This window comes from Anguilla rostrata, chromosome 16 (assembly GCF_018555375.3).
Source record: "Anguilla rostrata isolate EN2019 chromosome 16, ASM1855537v3, whole genome shotgun sequence".
NCBI classification, from domain to species: Eukaryota; Metazoa; Chordata; class Actinopteri; order Anguilliformes; family Anguillidae; genus Anguilla; species Anguilla rostrata.
The window spans coordinates 22,121,097-22,143,358 of NC_057948.1; the positions used below are offsets into that span (position 1 = coordinate 22,121,097).

Sequence of the window (22,262 nt, forward strand, 5' to 3'; positions counted from 1 at the left end):
GACTGCAGGCTGAGGAATCGCTCTTTTTTCGTGATTAGATGCAGACAAATGTACAGAGACTACATACCGAAGTCATGCCTCCCAAGGATATGCTACAGTCAACTGTGTGCAGTTCCTGCTAGATTATATTAATATTGAATTAAATAGCAACACACATACACATGCACGCACACACGTGCGCACAGGCATACACAAGCACATATACCCACACGCACAAAGCTTCCATTCATGAATTGTGCCCAAAAAAAAAAAGAAAAAGGGAAAATCCCCCTCTTGATCCCATAATGGCATCCACAGCGAAGTATGGAAGGTGTGAGAGTCAAATAATATAATGGCACACACAACTAACTCTTGAGAAACATGTGACATCACTGAATGGTAAACCTTGGGTAAATAAATAAAAAACACTGCTCAGCTTCTTGTCAACTTCAGACCTAACAAGCAGACTGATGTACAACAATACCGTCGAACAGACTTCTGCACAAAGTAACGTCTTTCGCTGATATGTCCTGTTTCAGTTACAAGGAATGCTGCTTTGAGAGAACATATTTTCCATAAATTACAGAAATTTAAGAACTTTTTTTTAGCATGTCACACAAAAACCAATGGAACCAGGAACCAACTGCTTTTTTAATAATCTGAACATGACAAGTCTAAAGAGAGCAAGTCAGTTTCCCCTGTTTTCTCCAGAGAAAACTGGATAGGCTCACAGTTGCATTAGTAAAAGATATCCTCCTTTCCATTGCAGATTACACTGCCAGTCAGAGGTAGAAAATCCAGGTTCAGAAAGAAAGTCCTTCCAAGTATTTTGTTCCAGTCACCTGTATTTGTTCATTAGCACAATTCCTCAGTCAGGAGGTAGAACTAATTAGTGAAATCAGCTGGCTGAGTTCATGGGTGGAAGAAACCAATGACAGGACTTACTTTCCGACTCAACCATTTCAATATCTGTAAATAATGGGGAAAAAACGAGTATTCAAAAAGCTTGGATCCTGCACTGAAAGTGGAAATAACTACTTACAAAGAATAAAAGTAGTCAAATAAAACAATATATATATCTGTACCCTTGAATGAAGGATTATAATGTGCTTCTTCTGTGTGCATTACATCACAGTATTGTGGCACATGAGGAACAGACAATTCTTACTAGTTGTACACCAGAGGGAACAATTATCCCTGTAGCTTTTGGTGCACTGGAGAAGCCGATTGGTCTCGGTTGCGCCAGCTGGTGGAGAGAGCACACACACCTGGGTTGTGTTAGCTAATCAGCCCAGGTGCTTAAAGGTGTGCTGCTCTCCATAGTTTGGAGCTGAGACTGGGAGCTCACACCGAGAGTGCGTTTATGATTTTCGATTTTATTTTGGAGCTTTGTTCAAGAAAGAAAAAGTGATCCTCCACTGGGAAGTTGGAGGAGCTGGTGCCAGCTGGACAGCAGGCCAGCTATGGGCTTTGCACTGGAAAGTGGTTGCGCCATTTTACTTTCTTTTGTATTTGTTATTTTAGCTGTAGTTTTAGTTTATTGTTTTTACCTGGAACCCATAAGGGGCAAAGGTAAATATGGGTGTTTATTTCATTTTGTGTTTGTGTGGGTGTGCTCTCTCTCTCCATGTGGAAACCAATGGTGTTTCCCAGCACTGCCGCATCTCCCTCCCAGGGGTGTCAAGCTGGTGTGTGACAATCCCACTACCCAATAAGGTGTTAATGTCTGTCTGAACATAACTGAGTTGAGCAATCATTGGGTAATTACTACGGAGTAATTATTGGGCTGAGCAATAAAAGACTCAAGAGAAAAATAAAATTGTATGCTTACTCACTCGTGTTAAAGATGAATATGTCCATTGACAGAGGATTTAGTTTTAGTTCACTTACTGTAAAATTACAAACTACAATCCAGGCACCACCCTCAAATGGGTAATAGTACAAACAGATAACATGTCAAACTGAACTTGCTAGGACACCCTAGGTAAGGGTACCTGTTGGTAAAATGTAAATTGGTGCTACAAGCCACATTTAATGAATGAATTGTGTATATGAAAATCAGTGATGTAACAACATTTTTTCTTCTCTGGCTGCCTGAGATGAGCATTTCACGGCAGAACTACATTCCATTGTGCTTTCCAGTACTCCTGTGACATATTACAACCATATGTTATTTGCTTTTGTCCTGTTCCATTAATTACACTTCGTTCCAAAATATCATTGACAGGACACAGTACTGGGCCCCAATTAGCTTTAGTCCAAAGAAAACTACATTCAGTTTTCAAAAAGGAATTTTAAATGCTGGTCTGGTATCAGCGAATATGCAGACTGTTTGAATTAACACCAATGCACCAGGGGGGATATTGTGAAGCAGGTTGTGATAACTCAAGAAGTGTAAAGTAATCTATCACACTGGGATACATCAGCAGCAAAGTGAATGAATCCCCATTCTGTAGTGACTGACACTGTTTTCAAATGCTGTTTGGACCCGCAGGTATGATAAATGCACAGTAGTAGCCTCTGTAGTCATCTATGTTAGGAAATAAATTTTGTCAGGGATTTATTTTACACAATAGGAAGCAAATCATTCAACACCAAGGATGGCGATTTAAATGTGTCTGGACAGTGGCAGAGCTCCCAGTAATTCAGAAAACCACCAGGAATATTTTCTAGCAATAAAGTTCAATAATAAATATACAATCATAGCTTAGAGACCCAAAGGTGGACATATAATTATAACTGGATATAATTCAGACACAATGAGTGCAGAGGAGTGAGCATACTCTCCTAATTGGCCCAGATTCTGAACTCTCTATTCAAAGCCAAGTGAAAATTACTCTTCCAGGCATCATGACCTAAGGAAATCTATTTTTCCTTTTCTATTCCACAGACAAAACCATGTCCATGATTCAGTAAGGTCATGCCTCGTATACAAAGAAGGTGACTCCATGTTTCCTGGACTGTGGACAGCCCTGAATATCATCAGTCTTCAGGTTGGCACTGCTGAGGTCTCTGAGTTTCCCCCTCACTTCCCACACACCCCACTGCATTCCAAACTGTGTGTAGTTCCATGGGTTCTCTGCCAAAATGGGCAGTAGTCCAGGACATTAAACAATCAAGATAACTTTGCACTGATGTTATAATAAAAAGTTTCAGGCAACTTTCTCCACCAATTTTCCAACTGGGCATTCTGTTTGATAGTGATTGATACTAACATAAACCTCTCACAATTTACATGTGCCCAGGTCATTCTTCAGTATTCTTAATTAGTGAGGATTAATTAATCCCCCACATTAAAAGCAGAGTGCTGAATTTCATGGCAAGGACACTGAGCCAATATTTGGAGATGGAAAATTGCTTTATTGGACACCCCTAAAGTGAACCAAAGGACTACTGAGCTTCGTAAAAATCTGTAAAAAGCTAACTTCCTGTTCCATGTTTATTTTAAGAGACATGAAGGTAGAATGACGTCTAATCCATTGTGTCTGACTGTAATCAGGAAGGAGGCCGTGAGGCCTCAGAGCATGAACGGGTTGATAAGTTGGACAAACAAACTTTCCAGGTTGAGCAGGGAAGGGTGTGTGTGGTGACCTGTGATGTCTGTATTGTTTGAAAGCCCTTGTTAGCTTTTACTGTGGGAGGGCTGGGCAGGACGTGCAAAATCACTTCCAGAGCTGGAATTATGCTGTTTATTACCATTTGATTAGGAGCATGTGGGGAAATTTGCCTGCTTGAATTGAAGCATTCAGATAAAGTAAACCACTGAATGTGTCGAACCATGCTGATTTAACAGGCCGCAATAGGAATGAAAACTCTGTAAACAACTCTGTCATGTAAACAAACTATGGACTATTAAGTTGTATTTCAAAATGAGCAATTTATACATGTCTGAAAAGAGACATCCGCTGTATATTCCACAGAAAATAGCATCTGGAAAAGACTAGGATATTTTGGGAAAGCACCATGCAGCCTCATCTTAACGGGGCTACAGGGAATTTGTCTGAGCCAATTGGATTTTCAAAGCTGGCAGAGAGAAAATACAAAACAATGGCACAAAATCACAGCAATAAAATCATTCAACATGTGTGTGTTGTGGTAATTAAGTTGTTGCTGGACCGGCAGTTCATTTTATCCGAATTCGCAAATTTGCACCTTTCATTGTTTCCTGCATTTCTGCCAGTGTAACAGGTTGTGTGTAGTCATCTGTTTTATTTTACATTTTAAATGGTAATTCCATAGCTGGGGTTCACAAGTTCTATCAAAAATATTTATAGAGCGTAAAGTATCAGAAATGCTCATGCCACTGCCAAACAAAGAATGTAAATTTGAACTATGTCACCATGGCACAAAAGTAAACTGACATGAATGTGAAGATGACAGTGTCCAGTGTCTGGTGCAGGCTGAATTTCCTATTTGAAATTGCACAAATCTTATCAACATACAAAACACTTAACACAAAGAAAAACAAAAGACAGCAACAAAATATAAACACAGGTATGCAAAATCCTCTTTGTAAACATTTAATGATATTATAGAGAACATACTTTTTGTATACATTGGAAACATATATATATATTGCTTATTTAAAAATATATTATCCAGGATTATTACCATGAAAATAATATAAAATAATCATGTACAGTCACATCTATGATCTATGATGTCTCTGTTTTTGCACACATTTGCCGAATCTGTGCTACTCTGCCTGTATTTCTTCTAAAATGTGTTGGGATGCTTCTGGGTGTGACACTTTTCTGTATGGGGGTGGTGAGGGTGTGGCTACAGAGCCTGTGGGGTGGGATCAGGTTACATCAGAGCGTTTGTAGCTAGTTACTGCAATTGCGGGGGTGAAGAAGCACAGGGAAGTGATAAACTGACAGGACTTGTTCAAAAAACTTGTTCAGCTTTAGAACTGCTTTTCCTCAATGGCGACAGCTGAAGTTCACAAAGGGGATGAAAAGCGACATGGAGTTGGCCACAGTCATTAGCACTCCTCTCTGGCCAGCCTGGCACTGTCCAACCCCCTTGCCCTGATGGGCACCCAGCTGCCAACCTCTGAAGAAATGTAAAGTACCAAGAGGCTGCAGAGCCAAACCTAATTCCTCACTAAATATGTTGCCCTTTTAAACTCAACCACCCCAACAGGTGTTTAAAAAATGAGAAGCAGGGAACAAAGCCACAGCTTAAACCAAAGGCCTCTATTTTTTTTATTACTTTGGCAAGTATAAGTCAGCCTGTACTGAGATGTTTAAGATGGGACTACATATTTGCCGCAAAATCCCAGAAATCTACCCTTTCACCTTTCCATTGGAGTACTGCGCTTTTCCTGAATTGTTAAGCTGAGTTCTGAGAGAAGTATGCCCACAATGATCCTAAGGATAAAATCATTTTCTTCTGCAGTTATTTCTTTAAGCTAGACATTCCCTCTGTGAAAAACAGTGATTGTTACTTTTGGTAGTTATACTGCAGTATACTGTATACCAGTACAATAATTGACCTTTCACATATATTTCCTAACAATATCGATCTGACTCAACAAAATTCTGCTTTCGTGACAATCAATATGTATGTGCACAAAAATATGTTCAACATTTCTTATTCCTTATTTATTTTCCTGCATTACTAAATCACTGAACTTACAGTAAAAGAATCTGAGGAACTACAACAATTTTTTGAAAATGTTGACAGAGTTAATAGATATTTCATGTGGCATTATTTTAAAGTTTCTAATATAGGAAATAAATTTTACCTACATAAGCAACTGCAGATGTGATGCTAACTGTCAATGTACTAAGGCAGCTCAATTTCATGCACTAAACAATGTTGCACAGCAATATTGTTTTACCACAGCAGCAAGACAAAGCTCTAAAATGGTTCTTTCCAGCACTCACTCACTAAAGTAATGGCAAAATGGCAATGAATTTTTTTTTTACCACCGGAGGGTAAAAAGGGCAGTGAAGATGGTTCAGCTTCATAACAATTAATATTTTGGTGTTTGTCCCATCAGTAAGATCTACATATACCCATAGACCAGTGAGCTAAATGTGACTGTTCTCTTACCTCGTAGTGTTTGTTTGTTGGGGCAGGGAAACCATGGCAACAGCAGCAGATACAGAAGGTAGATGAGGGACAGGGCATTGTAGCGAAACAGGCAGGCTGAGGAGACAAAAAGAGCAACATTAATTGTCAGGAGAAGACACTGAGACATACTGACAGGGACACAGTGCAGAGGTCCATCCCTGATACAGTGGAATGAGTGGGGCCCATCCTGATGGGTCCATAAGGAGTACACTGTGTCTGCGAACCTAATATTGTATCCTGTTTAAATTAACGACTTCCATAACTTAGCTTGTTCAATTACTTATCCTAGTTCTGGAATTTCTATTATCTTAGGACACCTGGAGAACATGCTAAACTTTAGCCCTCCAGAAGCAAAAAAATTTTTTTTTTTTTTTTAAAGATCTGTGGATGAAATTCCTTTATTTACTTTACTCATTAGACAAGATAAACCCTCAGGACTTTAGACTATGTAATCCCACACAATTCTTGAAGAGTGGAAAAAAACAAAGTGAACATGACCAATTACACAGGATTTGATCCCCTCTAATCAGAAAAAGTTTTAATCCCCTCTCTAGCATTACTGTGTAACGTAAGGCTCACACAAGCTGAGATTGCTTCGCCTCTGAACCCTGAATCACATCACTTACTGGGAAAGGGACAGTGGTGAATGAAATCTCTGGTATTCCATGCCACCCAGAGCAGGCAGAGTTCACAAGCACCAGTAAAGCCACAGGCTGTCGTTAACACATAGTGAGACGTAAGTGGGTTGAGCTGTGCTGTGCAGCACGGGACAAATACCTTTGATGATGATGATGATGATGATTCTGAGAGCGCCTGGCCCTATGATCTGCCGCCAATTGGCTTTAATCCCCACCCACCACTGTGCCCACACTATAGCCCCCACAGTAATTAAACCCTGAACCTCTCCGCTCTCTGTTCCCTCACTGAGCCAGTTACAGCATTTTCAAACTCGGCACTCTCAAAGTACTTCATCCGCATTGCATGTTCCGATCCAAACATCAGTGACACCACACTGCACAGTACTGTGGTTCTCCAGGCCAGGGTCATTAATCCATAGGACTGAGATTACATATTCTATTCAGAAGTCTGACATATTACTACAATGATATAAAGAAAGCATTTACTGCAAATTTTGGTTAATCTTTAGTAGAACTTGATACATCTGCCCTAATAAACAGAGGTCATGGCTGCCCAACCTAACTACTTATTGGTACTAAGGGCAATTACTACTAGGGGCAATAATTAAATCAATGTCATCATAACTGTTCAGTTTTGACAGTGTTGGTTACTTGCGGAATAGGTAGCTGGCTATGCTCCCCTGGTTTTTTTGACCTCAGTAATGAGGGGTAGGCTATTAGAAGGAGTGTGTCCAAGGCTTCTAGCTGGACTTTTCCATGTCAAATTCTCCACCTTCAGATCTGGCAGAGAACAGTATGTGTGCCCTGTGCAGGTCCACAGTTTAACTCTCTCCAGACGCGGTTGCCTGTCAGCTACGGTGGCAGTCCTTCCTTCAACATTTGGCAAATGTAATTTTGGAAACAAGGGCATGCTTTATCCTCTTAAATTAATCAGCAGTTTCTACTTTTGGGACAGCAAGCAGAATGTTTTCTTCAAAACAAACCAAGGCAAATATGTCTCCAAAAAAAGCAGCATTTACGTAGTTTATGTTCATTTTGGTTATCTATCTTGTGCCTCTACTTTACATACAGTTTGTGTGCAACACATTATCACATTGCCCAGGACATTTACTGAGGCAGCCCTTTCTCAAGATTCAAATTCTCTCTCGTTTCAACAACCACACTGCCCTAGTTTGTTCAGCTCTATGGTTTATTAGAAGGTTGATGTTTCAAAAAGCCGGTGACATAATAGGGTTTCTAATCTTATGTGTTTTCCAGATTAATCATAACATTAGGCCTGGCTTGAATATATTCTCATAGAAATTAAGAAACTGAAACTGCTCAGTAATATCAGGATTGTAGAGTACTGAGAGTCTGCACGCAATGTGTGAAGAGCCAATCCACACAAGGGAAAACCCAAGTGACAGTTGTACATGACTTTGTCATGTTCAACTGAGTAACGTATCGAGTATCATGTGGACATGACTTATAAAACTGAGTGGCCATACTTTATCAAAGTAATGGTCAATACTCAAAAGCCCCGTGATTGGTCACATTCAGCATATTCAGAAATGTGAAATATTGCTTCTTCCTACCAGTGATACATATATATATAAGTGAAAAAAAATCCATGGTCCATTTGGTTCCAGCTGTAAATTCCTCCAGTGCTCAAAGTGAACCTGTGTGAACCTTCTCTGTAGCCATCAATCTTTGTCCTGTAGCTATGAACACAAATAAGTCTCATATGTACAGCCCAGTCAGCTGCAAGATAATCCAGTAAAAAGAAATACCTTGCAATAATATGAAGCACTGAAACAATTTTATTGATACAACTAAAGTGAAAGTACTCTATGGATAAAGATGTCAGTTTCTGACTGAACTTCCCTTTGCCATTATTTTAAGGGGTTGTCTAAAAATAAAGTTCATATGCGGGTCATTTTATCCACAGAGAAAAAAATAGTCGCCTGCCATGTATGCAAGTGGCAACTGCTCTCCACAAAAGCTAACACTTCATTTCCCCTCTAAAGAAAATTGCTCCATTCAGTTGTGTTAAAGGAAGCTGCACCACTGTGGTGAATTAATGCTGTATATAATTTTACTATTTCATTTGAGAAACAGTTCACACCAAGTTATTTTACTGCTGTGAAACAGATCACTAGCATTGTCATGATCTTCCCTGGTTTTATTTTATTTTTTTAAATAAAACAAGATACTGTTGTAATTATTTTATAAGCTACTGAATAGAATATTTAAGCTACTTAGCCACTGGTTTTATGGGAAATTAAAACTGGCCCATAATAAACATTTAGGCAATGTTTTATTGAAATTCTGACAGAAGAAAATTATCAAATTTGACTTAATTTCTCTTATTTATGAAATTTGTTCGAACTCAATAAAAAAAAAAAAAAGCCCAACAGCCCAACTCTGCACCTCCCACAAAATAATGACTTCAGAGAAACGTCTGACAATTATGCTCATCCTGTTCTCATATTGCAGTGGTAGACAACAGAAACTGACAGTACGCGGGGAACTACTGCCAATGTACTCTTAAAGGGAATGAAAAGAGATCATTTGATTGGATATGAATGAATCCTGCTGCAACACATCCACTGCAAATATATTCAGACAATCCAGTTCATTTTCCACCTGTGTCGCACGCTTTCAGTTCTTGTTTCTTGTTTACTGAGCCCATGTGCAGTGCGACATTGATTCCAGAAAATAGAGCCTTAAAAAGCTTCAGGTAGCTGTAAGCCATTCAATGTGTATGACAAAGTCAATGCAATACGCTGCCTCCTTTCTCTTGCTTCCTGCCAGAAATTCAACCTCTGCCCAACTTCTGTCCGAATGTCCTCAGAGTACTGCAACCTTAACACAGATGTGGGCGAGACATGTGGCACCACACGCGGTGCAGTCCGTAGCGCGGCTGACTCTCAGGCCACGTACGTGTCCCCCTGTGTGTCTGGGGAGTTCATCCTCTGCCATGGTACTTTCTGCACTGTGATCCCTTCTCTATCTGCTTTCCCACTGCCTGAATAAAATTTTAATTAAATTTATTTAAAGTGAAAGATGGGTGGAGTGTCCGCTCATGCAGAGATGCAAAGATTCTCAAACTCCATGTAAGATGGATTCAGGAAATATGGTAATTTCACGTTGGAAAAACCAACGAAACCTGAGGCTGTGACAGCTCCTGCAAAACAAGCTAGAGGTGTATATGAGAGAGCATGCTGAAAGCTGGTCTGTTATGCCCTGTGCATTCATCTGAATGCCAAGGTAAGAGGTGCTTGGACTTCGTCCAACATTAGGGGCAGTTAAGTTAAGAGGCTTAATTTATTTTCAGCAGACATGAGTCTCAACCCAAAATCTTCTATTAATGAATCGGCTGAGTTTTTCATGACCATACAGTAATCTGGCTGTTTCTGCATACTGTATACAAGTGAATACTGGTGCATCATCGGGACCATGCGTATTCACCACCATAAGCCCACACTGGTGTCACTACACACCGCAAGGCATTAACCAGCAGCAGTCTCCATGTTTCACTCACCAATTCAAACCTCCCCTGGTTCTACAATATCCGCAAACACAGCCTCTGCTCAAGTGTATTCTTACAACATCCAGAGCCTCAAACTTCCCTCTTACAGTACAGCATCCAGTGACAGAGAGCCTTAATCCTGGCACTCTCACACACCGCAAAAAATAAGCCTCATAAGTAAACATTTTCCAAGCTAAGATAAACATGTTTCTCATTAATGTACTGGGATGTGAATCAATAAATAATCACATGTAGGTCTGTTTAAATATAAATATTTATTGAATGATAATTCCTAAAATAACAAATACATGAAAAAAAGAAACCAAGCCAGGTTTTTCATTACATATTAAAAAGTTTACACAATGTATCCTACACATTACTACTGGAAAACTACAATTTCAGTGATAAAATAATTTATTATAGCTCCACTGTTGACTGAGGGAGATATTAAATCCTTGGCTGGATTGAACTAAAGTGGGAAATTAATCAATTCAATACTGTAATGTCATTGCCAGTCCTTCTGTGTTCCAGGGGATTTCTTTCAAAGTTATTTACGGACCATGTAAAACCTCCCATGAGATATATCATTACCTTAGATTTAACAAAGAAACTGCTAACTCTGAAAATGAATAGAATTTTGCACAATTGCTCAAGAGAAACCTTTCTTTGTTGTTCAGATGGATTTGATATTATGGAGTGTGCTCAGGCATGTATATTTGGAAAAGATTGTCAGGAAATATCAAATACAAATAAGCATTTATATAATTTCTCAAAACCACATCCCAAAATTTTTTCGGAAAAAAAACCAGTATCAATTCAATGACCTTTCCCCTTTTATTCCTCATCGAGCAGCCAGCTTTAGATTATTCATATACATCCCACATTTAACCACATGTCAGAGTAAAAGAAAGCTTCATTCATCAGCAGTTCCCAAAGCTATTAACTGCATTGGGACATAAGTATGTTGGCAATGAATTTGTCTAATATCAACCTTAAAATCTGACAACAGTTTCCACTCAAAATGCTGTGATTTTCAAGCATGACTCTGTACTGTATAGTGTATTAGAATATTTGAGTTGGTTACCACTGACAAGCAGAAACCTGGACCAGCCCTGCCACCCAGTTCTGGCTCGTGGGGATGAAACAGAGCAAAGAACTCAGTCAGCCTCAGTCAACTGCACTGAATAGCTATTAAATAACTTTTATATTGGGTCCAGTACAGTAGATTACTCTGCACTACCTCACAGGATTCAATACATACTGTGTCCTGTGCGTGAACATACATGCAGCATGTTAGCCCCACAAATGCCCTAATCACACTTGCCAGTCCTTGATGGATATGCTGCGCAGAATACAGTTGTTCATGGCAATGACATCAAACACAGTTCAAAATGAGCCAAAATGTTACAAATCAAGTCAGGAGGCCAGCTTGGACTCAGTGGATTTGTTTCCAAACACATGTGGTCCCTGGACAAAAGCTGGAAAACTTCAGAGTTACACAGCTGGCTCAGCGGTGACCTCATTCTGCAGGTATTCAGCAAATGGATGGGGAGCCCACTCTTGGAAAGGGGGCTGAGGGGGTGGGGGCTTGCCAGCCAGAAGATTGCTGAGAAGGCCCAAGACTCATTAAAATAGTGTGCTGACAAGTAGAGTATCAGAATGACCCATCTGAAACCTAAACAATTTACCATTAAAGGTGACACCGACTATAATAACAAGAGTAATAGGCATGGCTACCTTTATTCTAACCAGTGAGAGAGTATGCTTGGCAACCACACCATGCAAATGTATTGATTGCTTTGTTGTTTCAGGCCATTGTGACGTCTGGCAATGTCAATGATGATAAGCAGGGAATTCTCATTTTCTTCCTCCAGCTCAAGCCTGACCTAAATTTGTAAGTCACTTGAAAGAATAATGCTTCTTAAAGAAACAAGAAAGAAACAGATTTCAGCAGTATTGCAATCATATCCTAGGGCTTTTCATTTCTTTTGGATTTTTTCCACAGAAGAAATTTGTTTTTCAAGCTACACTGGCATCACTGATAGCTGGAGGTGCCCATGTAGTCAAACTCTACTCTGGCAGCGAACCAATCTCTCACCCAGGTCTCCAGGCCTTGTTTGAAAGAGAAACAGTTACTTTTTTAAAGCTGTTCAACATCCAGGTTCACTAAATTTGACAGTAAGTAGCCTATGGTCACCCCATGCATTGCCTTGGGTCTCCAGTGCTGTGCTCCGGTTGGGTCATAGGTCACATTAAAACCTCAGCTGGATTGCCTTTAGTCTGCCAATGTAAACAGGTTTTACATTCTCCTAAGTACTGAATGGTCAATGAGTGACAGGACAGCCATTAGGCCCTGCATTCATCACAGTCCTTCAACGCTCCAAACATTTGTCAAACAGTAGGAATAGAGACAGTCAACTGGGCGTAAAAAAATAAGTGTAAAATGGACATCATCTTATGACATTCAAGATATATCTTGCTAGAATAGACAGTAAAATGTCCCTCCAGGGAAATATTAACCAAACTTAGAGAAAAACAGGCATTTCACACAACAGGACTCAGTTATCCATAAATGCATTAACAATGACCTTGTGCAAATATAAAAAATGGGATTTAAATAAGAGTCAATCCAAAAGCACTGGCCAATCATTTGCTTGCAGGTCAACGAAATTCTGTTTTTGACAGCTTCAGGTGTAGATTATCCTTTGTGCTTTCTCGCATTTCTCCCATGGCTTTCTTTGAGATATAATCCAGGATTTCCAGCCAGGATCTTAATAACTCTTGTAAACTCCAGGCCACAAAGAGATTTTAGTGACAACCACACAGAAGAAAGGCCAATTCCAGGGCAGTGTAGCTGTAAATCAGTCATCTGAGTGAATAGACGAAATTCAGTGCAAGCCCATTCCCAGTGACTTTGAACCAAAATATAGACTGGTAAAGACCCCTCCCTGGCTGAATGTGTGTGATGGAGTTCCAGGACCACATCCCATGCCAAGTTCTCAAACCCTATAGAGGATATCTGCCAAGCGCCACACAAGAGCCAACAGCCAGCATAGAGCGGCACTGTTTCTTCCAGTTGTGAAAGAGATTAAAAGACAAACAGTGATGGCAAAAATCCCAGTCCATTCCACTGGATGGAACTGCAAAACACAATGTACAGAGAATATGAGAGCACAAACACTCCTGCATTCATTTCCATGGGCCCCCTGCCATCAGTAACCTCAACCCACTTGGGATCTCAAAATTGAGAGAATCCTTTCCCACATTTAATTCAGATTACACTGGCTTCATACAAGAGGCTGTCCACACCATGTTGCCTGTGAACTTCCTAATCCTCACTCATTTGCCAATGATTTCACCCATTCAGATACAGTCTGGGTTACAGTGACAGACCTTAACAGACAATAACAACAGGAAACAGGCTGTTTAACAGTAGCTCTCTTAGCAGACTTAAAACCGTGGGTAAATCAACTTCTCAAGGATGATTGAGTGTGTGGGTGTGTGAATATCTGCTCTCTGTGGTCTCTTGGGATCAACGATATGGATAATGATGATGTTGCTGCTACTCATTTAAACTCCTGAGACAAATTTTTTTTCCATTACATGAAATTCAAAATCACTCTGCTGTCATGAAATGTTTTACCAAATCAATGACCAACCCACATATTACTTTGACAGTTTGTCTTATAATACTGTTGAAACTATCAATAATTACTATTATAAATAAAATAAATTAAAACAAAGTTCTACAATAATATTTCTGTCAGTGAAAAGTGAAAAGTGTCAACACTGCTCAATGTCCCTTCATCTATGACAGGAAACCTGACAGAGATACCAATATCTCTAAATATGAAAATAATTAAAATATGGTTTTGAAATATCAGACCGAATTTTGAAAGTAGGAAACATATCATTGCAAATGTATATTTATTTATATTTTTCACTTTTTATCAGAAAACCTGTCCCACTCAGTCACTGGCTTCCAGTTCAACCTGCATTTTCCCATCTCAGTGGCCAAGTAAGCTCTGAATGCTCACCCCAAAATTTGTTCAAGAGAGTCCCTCGCACTACATTTAAACGTAAAGGAAAAACCACCCAAAAATGTGACCTATCTCTACCAACTCTTCGCGTGCTCCTGATGCAGGGTGTAGAAACAGCCATGTGGTCCATGAAGATAAAAACAAGAAGCAAAAAACACAAGAACGTTCCCAGCCCCTCCCACATTTCATAGAGCAGCTGGAGCAAGCTGCTTTCTCCAGAGGAGCAGAAGAGTATGCCGCACCACCTCAGATCTCTGGCACAGTCATTCGCCATAAAATGGATAAAATGACCCATAACAAAAGTATCATTCAGTGTGAGCGACGGACAGCAAGGCCGGCTGTACAAGGCAGCATCTGATATCCGTAGACTGCTCTTTATCACAGCCTTGAAGCAAACACTTCAGTATTCAAGCTTGTTCATCCATCTTTAGCCATCAGGGTGATTGAGGTCATATTATTTAAGGGTTGTGTGGTCTCTTGTGATGTCTACCAGACCAAAAGTAAAAACTGAGGCCTGTCTGGACAAGTGTTTCAGGAATGCTCACAGACAGACAAAAATATAACCAGCTAAATAACATGCACTCACATCCTCACTCCCCTTCCTATCATATGCCAGGAGCTTTGTCACCTTCTGGTTATCACAAGCAAATGTTACTTTTTGACACCACAAGAGAGCAGAAAAAACCATTGACCTATACAGTGACCCCAAATACTGTCGTTGAGGTCAGGCTGTAATAAGAAAACAGCACATATTGTAGGGCTATTTACTCTAAATGCACAAAAATACATAAAATTCCAGAATGCCTATATGAATTTAAATTGCTATAAATGTCTAAAAAATGCTCTTTTTATGGAGAATGCACACAAATTTAGAGCTGTGCTCATGTCTTTTTATTTATTCTATTTAACTTTTTTATTTATTGTCATCTGTTTTGAGGTTGAACCCTGGTGCCTACATGTCTTTGGAATGTGGGAGGAAATCGGGGTACCCAGAGGAAACCCACGCAAACACGGGGAGAACATACATGCAGAGAGGATCCGGGCCACCGGGACTGAGACCCGGAACCTCCACACAAGGCAGCAGTGCCAGCCTTCGTGCCACCGTGCCGTCTCGCCACCCAGTGAGACACACAGGGGTTCCAGAAGGATCATGAGCACTCGGAGGTTATCTGAGTTTGGTCGTGTCACAAGACCCTCCCCGCCCATTCACATTGCTGTGACAAATACTGTAGTCCAGAAAACGCCCAAAAGATGTGACATGTCTCAGCAACTCAGGGAGCAGCACTGAAGACAGCAAAACAAACAAAAAAAGTGATTCTTCTTTCAGCCCTATGGTAACATTTTGAACCACTCAAGCAGTGCGATTCTTAAATCATACAAGGTAACCAGCATGTCTGTGTCATCCACCAAGTGTTAATTGTTACTTGTGATTTTTCCCTTTTCCACACATGACCAAACATGCACTTTAAATGGGAGCTGTAGGACGTGTTGAATGAGATCAGACTGGCCCATGATCACTAATATGCAATAAATAACTATAGAGCAAACTTAAGCAGAACATAGTGGATGGAAGTTAAATGAAAGGGAGCTCAACACGCAATGCTCAGCACACGGATGTAATTTATTTTGTTGCTTGCCACTTTCCACAGAGGACGATAGCACAAGCCGGCAGACAACCTGTGTGAACTGACAATGTGAGCAGTACATCGGGGCAATGGGCACAAAGCAGCGGGCAGCAGCTGGTTCAACATATTGAAATGCTGCTCAGTGTGTCCACAACAGGTGCTGACTGCCCTGTTCCTCATTAAAAAACACTTTACTGCAGCTAATACAAGCAATGCCAGATTGTAACTTCCATGCATTCTCCGGTTTCTGTGAAGACGATGTCCACTGCAGTCTGTCAAATTCCAATTTGATTGCTACAATTTCTGTTTGTATCATCTTGCAACACTTGACTAAAAAAGTCAAAAGAGCAATTCTTTCCCACACGTCTTTTGCTAAACGGATTTTTATTTTTATACCGAATTTTATTTGAATCAGTCTGCCAAAGGAGAAATAATGACTGACTGCTTTCCATGACGTCTATTCAATGTAGCGGTCAGAGCCTTTTCTACACCTCAGAAAAGATTTATTCCATGACATGGAACGTGAGTCCTGCAATTGTAAGTGTCTTTAACCTCTTATAATGTGCTGACTTGGTCAGGAAGTGTAGCTAACTTGATCATACTGTACAAATCTGGGATGGCATGTCGATGGGTGTTTTTCACATCATCTCTTCTCTGCTGGGGATGCTGACGATTGTGGCCAGATGGAGCATTTAATTTAAGTGTGAGCCAAGTCTCCCCTGAGATGTGAGTCACAGTAAGTCTGAGAAATATCTGACAAGGCCTGCGATTAAGTGATTTAAGTCTTTTAAAATTCCACTGCCACTGCCAGTCAGATTCATAGATGGAGATGGCTTCTTCTGGGCTCAGAGTGATCATTAGGGTATTCTGTGAATACAGGAGCTCCCTCCTCTTCCAGAGCCCAGGGGATACCTCCTGTGGCATCACGCCTCGCTCTCAGCCGGTGCCTGGCAGTTCCAGGCCTGGAGAGTACTGCAGAGATATACATGTCCATGAGGAGAGATTATTGCACCCCCCCATGACTCTGTGCCAACAAACAGCTCCAACATGGAGTACTACAACCTTGTAATTGATGGAGTTTCAGTCTCAGTAAGCTTAGCCCCAGCATCTACAATCTCCTAGGTTCTCCAGAACAAAATCTATTGTTTAGTTTCCTTTTGCTATTATAAATAATGTGGGTAATCCAATTAATTGCTGTGATGGTCTTCTAAATTATCTGGTTATTATTGGTGTTAATCTACTCCAGATTCAAAGTACGCTCTGTTTTACCTACTGATGCCTGATTATGATGCAGACTTTCAATGAATACATGAATTACACCATATTCTCAATTAAATTCTATCAAATCTGTGGGCAATTTAAAATAACTCGTATTATATTTATGCATGAGTGCATCTGGAATTAAAGTTCTGAAATGACCAAATAATAACTAAGTCTTAAATATGACAAAATGTATTTTTGTTACTGTAAAATCTAATCACCCACACTGTATTGTGCTCAGCAAAACCTCTTCCCACCCGTTAAATTCCACAACTTAATTTGGAATACTGTTTTTAGTCCTCTTTAACTAAGCGCACACATTTCAGCTGAACTGGTCTCATTTTGCTTATATTTAGAATGCTCAGCTAGTGTAAGTTCCCTTCAAATTCAAGAGAGGTTTACATACACCACCTCTAGCATTTCAGTCCTTGATTACAGGGAGCACAAAAACCCATGTGCTTTATTTTCATAGCTGGGGCTCACATTGGAAACAGCTGTAGTCAGAGAGGAAAGGGTGAGAGGAAGTCTCCTTCCACCACAGACAAAGGCTCCTCGTAGCTGACACTCAGCACAACACACACACCTGGATGTTTCCTTCTGACAGTTGACACGGATGGCTTCAGGCGGGGGAAGGGGGATGCCAGTGCCCTGTTGCTGAATGTCTAGGGCTGTCCCAAATGATTCAGGGTGAAGCCAGAAACCCCCAGAGGACTGGCTGGGTTTCCCTTCCCCTGAGCAGAGACAGAAAGTCTCTGATTCATGTTCGCAGAGACACTGACAGCAGACTCCCGCTGCTCTGGCCCTGCCTGATAAATAGTTCTTAGCCGCACCATTAATACCAGCGCCACAGCGGTCCTGGCCCATCTCTGCCGCAGGCCCGGCAAGCACCTCACTCTGTGATGGGCCAGACAGGACGCTTCTGTTTTCATCCTGTCTCACCTCATTAGGCAGATAAGTGAGAGCCTCGTTTAGCCCATCAGGGCCCAGGAAGCTGTTGGCTCAGCAGGCTTCCCTCAGTAAACCTGCAACAATTAATCTAGAGTCTGAAACCACTCCAGCTCATCACAGCAACACAACACGGTGGCTCGATTCATTGCCATACACCCCCTGCCCCCCCCCGCCAAAAAAGCCAACAACCAGCATAGACACTCATGACTTTACATCTGCCATTCCTAATATTAATTTCTGAATCTGGTTGTATGTAAGGATCAGTCTGATTAAAACAAAATAAAGCTCTCGTAATGTAGAGGAACTGTCCAATAAAGTCCTTATTTTATTGTAACAGAGACTGGGTAAAGGTAATCTGCAAAATTACTCAGCTGTCAAACAGGATGTGACTCAGTTTCATAGAACCATAAGACATAAATTTAAAAAATCCTTGCAATGCCAACATTCTGAGACTGTGAGGCATCACCCTCAACACCCAGGCACACACAAGAAAAACGAAACCATTGACTAACAACCTACTCAATTAAATTGCTCGGGTACATTTCTGCATCAGGACACATGTTCCTCCTGGCATATATTCCGAAATATTACAGACACAGACTACAAGACAGCAGTTCTCCCCTTAAGGCTGAGGGATGATGCAGAACTGCAGGGGATATTGTTATAACCCAGAGATTAAATCCCCAGATTTGAAATGGTGTTGAAAAATGTCATAATGAAATACTGACTGCATTGTTAACCATCCAAGAATTAAGACCTATGATTAAATGTATTGATTTATTTCAAATAAACAGCATATCATGGCTTTAACTGATAAACTGTACAATGTGGAATACTTTAGGGAAGAATTAGGAATAATGTAATGTTTTTTTGGGGGGGGAGGAGGGCGGATGCACACCCCCGAGGAGTTGAGATATAAAATGATAATGGGAAAGCCTGTGCTGTTTTCATGGTAGTAGTACAATGGAAATCATTAGAAGCCGTTACATACTTGCACACAAAAAAAAAAAAAAAAAAAAAACCTGTAGTCTTGTATGGCTTACAACAGTTGTATTTAGCGTTCCAAATAATGAGTCAAATAAGCCTGGCCTCCCCATTAGAATCCCACTGAATGATACGCAACCAGCGAGCACAATACTTTATCATCTGGACCATATCTGTCATGTCCTGTCTGGGATGGAAAAAGCCTTACGACAAAAGTCCTATTGCAGTTCGGAGCCCTGCATGTGGAACATATTACTGCCTTAATGTATATGAGTCTAGCCCACTCTCAAAATGGATGACTACACAGCATATCTTAGATAAAGTGGTTTGTTATTCTGTGCACTGAATGTGTCACTTTAATCAACATGAAAGACAGGAGTTTCACTTAACGGTACTGTTGACAATAATTGATCTTTGATGTCTGGCAAATAACAATATTTAAGTGGTTTCCCAGAGCTACAGTACACAGATCCTGGAGGATTGCAACTACACTAACTGATGGCAATTCTTATTATAATAATATCTATTGTGTAAGGTATACATAATTGTTTGATATTTGGTCCGATCACACCTTTTCCACATGTCAATTTCCACTGCACAACAATTTTTACACTCTATAAACAATTCATGATACTGTAATAACTGACCAATACAGTAAACCTAGAATCATGTGAAGACATACATGAAGTACAGGTATGCTCATTGTAACTTAAGTGTCTTCCTTTAAATAACTTGATGTGGATAACCCCTTAACTTTATCATAAACCCTATTTACATTACCTTCACTGCATCCAAAACATTGCTAATTAATAATTTTTCTTGAATGTAATAGCCATTAAAAAAGGCAAATCAAAAACATATTACATTTATTTGGCAGACGATTTTATCCAATGTGACATACAATAAGTGCATACTGAAGGTCAATATGCCTCCTTTTTTCTAATTGGGGTATTTTAAATAATTCTACATGTGTATACTCTGACTAATCGGCACCACTAATTGGGAACATTATAGGTGTCTCGGGTATTGAGACTTAATGGCAGGCTGCATGGCTACTGCTAAAATCAACATTAGTTTATTTACACACACAATGAGTATCCACAAGGTAATACTCTATGGAAGTGTCGTTAACATGCTACTTCTTCAGTTAACAAAAATAAACTGCACAAAAATAGGTGTGAGAGCTATCCATTTTTATTTAGAAAAAGAAGGCTATTGTTAGTGGAACATGAGGACATCTGGCCTTGTCCAATAGCCCGGCTTCCTGTTTTTGTGGAAAAATGGCTGCTGTTTCACAAGCCTGCACCCATCAACCCAATATGCCGAAACAATCACCTCTCTACGATTTGCAACAAGCACGCGTCATTAAACAATTTTTCAGCTCATGGTTCCTGAGACTCCAGAAAATATGCACCCTTTGTCCTACAAAATGCGGGCCCGGCCCAGATCATGAGGTCGGCGTAATTAACAGTGAGAGAGCACATTTCTGACTGGGCTGTGACTGAGCTCTGGTTTGTTGCTGACTCCCTCACAACAAGCTCCATTGTAGGGCCTCCCTTTTTCCATCTCTTTCAGAGAGAATATCTACAGTACAGTACTGTAACGACAATGTCAAACTTAACCCCCATCCCCTACTTTTCTCTCATTAATTTAAAAAAAACATAAACTGTTATAATTATGAACTGGAAACAGACAGGATTAGCTATGGCTATTAACCATAACAAATTTGAACACAAGGTAAAGCATGAGGTAAAGCAAGGCAAAAATTTTAAATTCAGCAGATTCGGATATTTTTATTTTCCGAGCCTCCCACATTTGTTCATCTCTTATCAATGGTTGCTGTTGACATCTCCTTACTCTGAGAGCTCTAAGATGGAAATTTGTGCAAATTTTACTCATGGTGGCTCATCTGTTAAGGCAATTAGCAGACTGATTCAAACACATCTGCACGAGCACTGCAGCACAAATCAAACATAACATAGCCACAGCCTGTTCCCAAACAACAGCATTGTTACACTATCATGCCAGAGGCTTTTGACACAGCAATGGCTCAAAATATTAATTACGCCACAGGTGGAACAACGAAGGTGTTCACATGATGGGTTTCACTGAATCCTGACTGTTTACACTTGCTGTCTTTCAGCCTGCATTACCTTCTGCGTAATGCTATCGTTATCCTTATTGGGAGTCATTAGCAGTGATAGATTGCGGCGCCTTTGACAGGGTACAGGTATTGACCAATCACTGCAGCAGAAGAATCTGCAGTGTGATTTATCAGCCTCTCACAGCCTGCCTTGATCAGACCTGACATTTATTTCATGAGATGAAAAGAGTGTTCAGGAGCGTGCATTTGGTTTAGTAGTGCACAGAAGGTGAAGTGAATTCTTATTTCACATGTGAAAATTGCAATTTTTTTTTTAAACATTTTTTTGTAATTAATATTTTTAATCCCGTTTTTTTTTTTTTTTACATTTTCACATGTGAAAAGAAAATAGGTCACATCTTCACATCACATTTTTTAAATGTGAACCACAATTTTCATGTGAAAACAAAAGATGTGACTTGAAATGGCATAGGTTGTCTTTTTCTGCTCTTATTTTAGAAGTTGGATTTCATAGTTCACATGTGTACTCTTCACATGTTAGTTGTTCACGTGTGGTTTTGAACAAGTGATTTTTTTGTAAGGGTGCTCACTAGCTATTTACTTTGCACCATCGTTAAACGAACAGTAATTACTTCAGCAGACCTAGACTGCTCACATGAACGTTATTCCCTCCGAGAATACACTGCAAGGATGACAGCGTTTAGAGTAAAACTGGATTGCCATTCACCTTTACATTTACTGTGCAACAGTGTGTATGCAAGTTTTCTTCCATTCTAAAATGACATGGCAAATATTCAGTTGGTGTTTTAAATGCAGGGAAATGCCCTTGTGACTTATTAGAATAATGATTCCCATGGCTAGCTAGCATGGCTCAGTTATGTTGTGTGCTGAAACACACCATGATTGTATTGCATGCTATGGAAGAGATGACAGAGTGTGTCATGACAGTTGCTGCTTGGCAAGCAAACGCAACATCTTGATTCATCCAGCAAGTGAGTGAGTCCTGCAAAGTTAAAAGGGAATTCCACCATAAAATGAACTTTTACTTGTAGAAGAGTGGCTGGCCTCCAGATTAAAATGAGCTCGCAACCA

General features: G+C 40.2%; 1 protein-coding gene and 1 long non-coding RNA gene across 2 annotated transcripts in view; one reads left to right on the forward strand and one right to left on the reverse strand.

The window, feature by feature from the left end:
* LOC135241855 (piezo-type mechanosensitive ion channel component 1-like) overlaps window positions 1-22,262 on the reverse strand; it is a 62,650-nt gene that overhangs the window by 37,942 nt on the left and 2,446 nt on the right. The window contains exon 2 of the mRNA XM_064312592.1: window positions 6,040-6,135. Coding sequence (XP_064168662.1) covers window positions 6,040-6,135 — 96 coding nt within the window. The remainder of the gene's footprint in view (window positions 1-6,039; window positions 6,136-22,262) is intronic.
* On the forward strand, window positions 1,185-16,073 carry LOC135241873 (uncharacterized). Its single transcript, XR_010326144.1, has 3 exons — window positions 1,185-1,551; window positions 2,870-2,972; window positions 15,187-16,073. It is a non-coding gene; the product is annotated as an uncharacterized LOC135241873 (long non-coding RNA).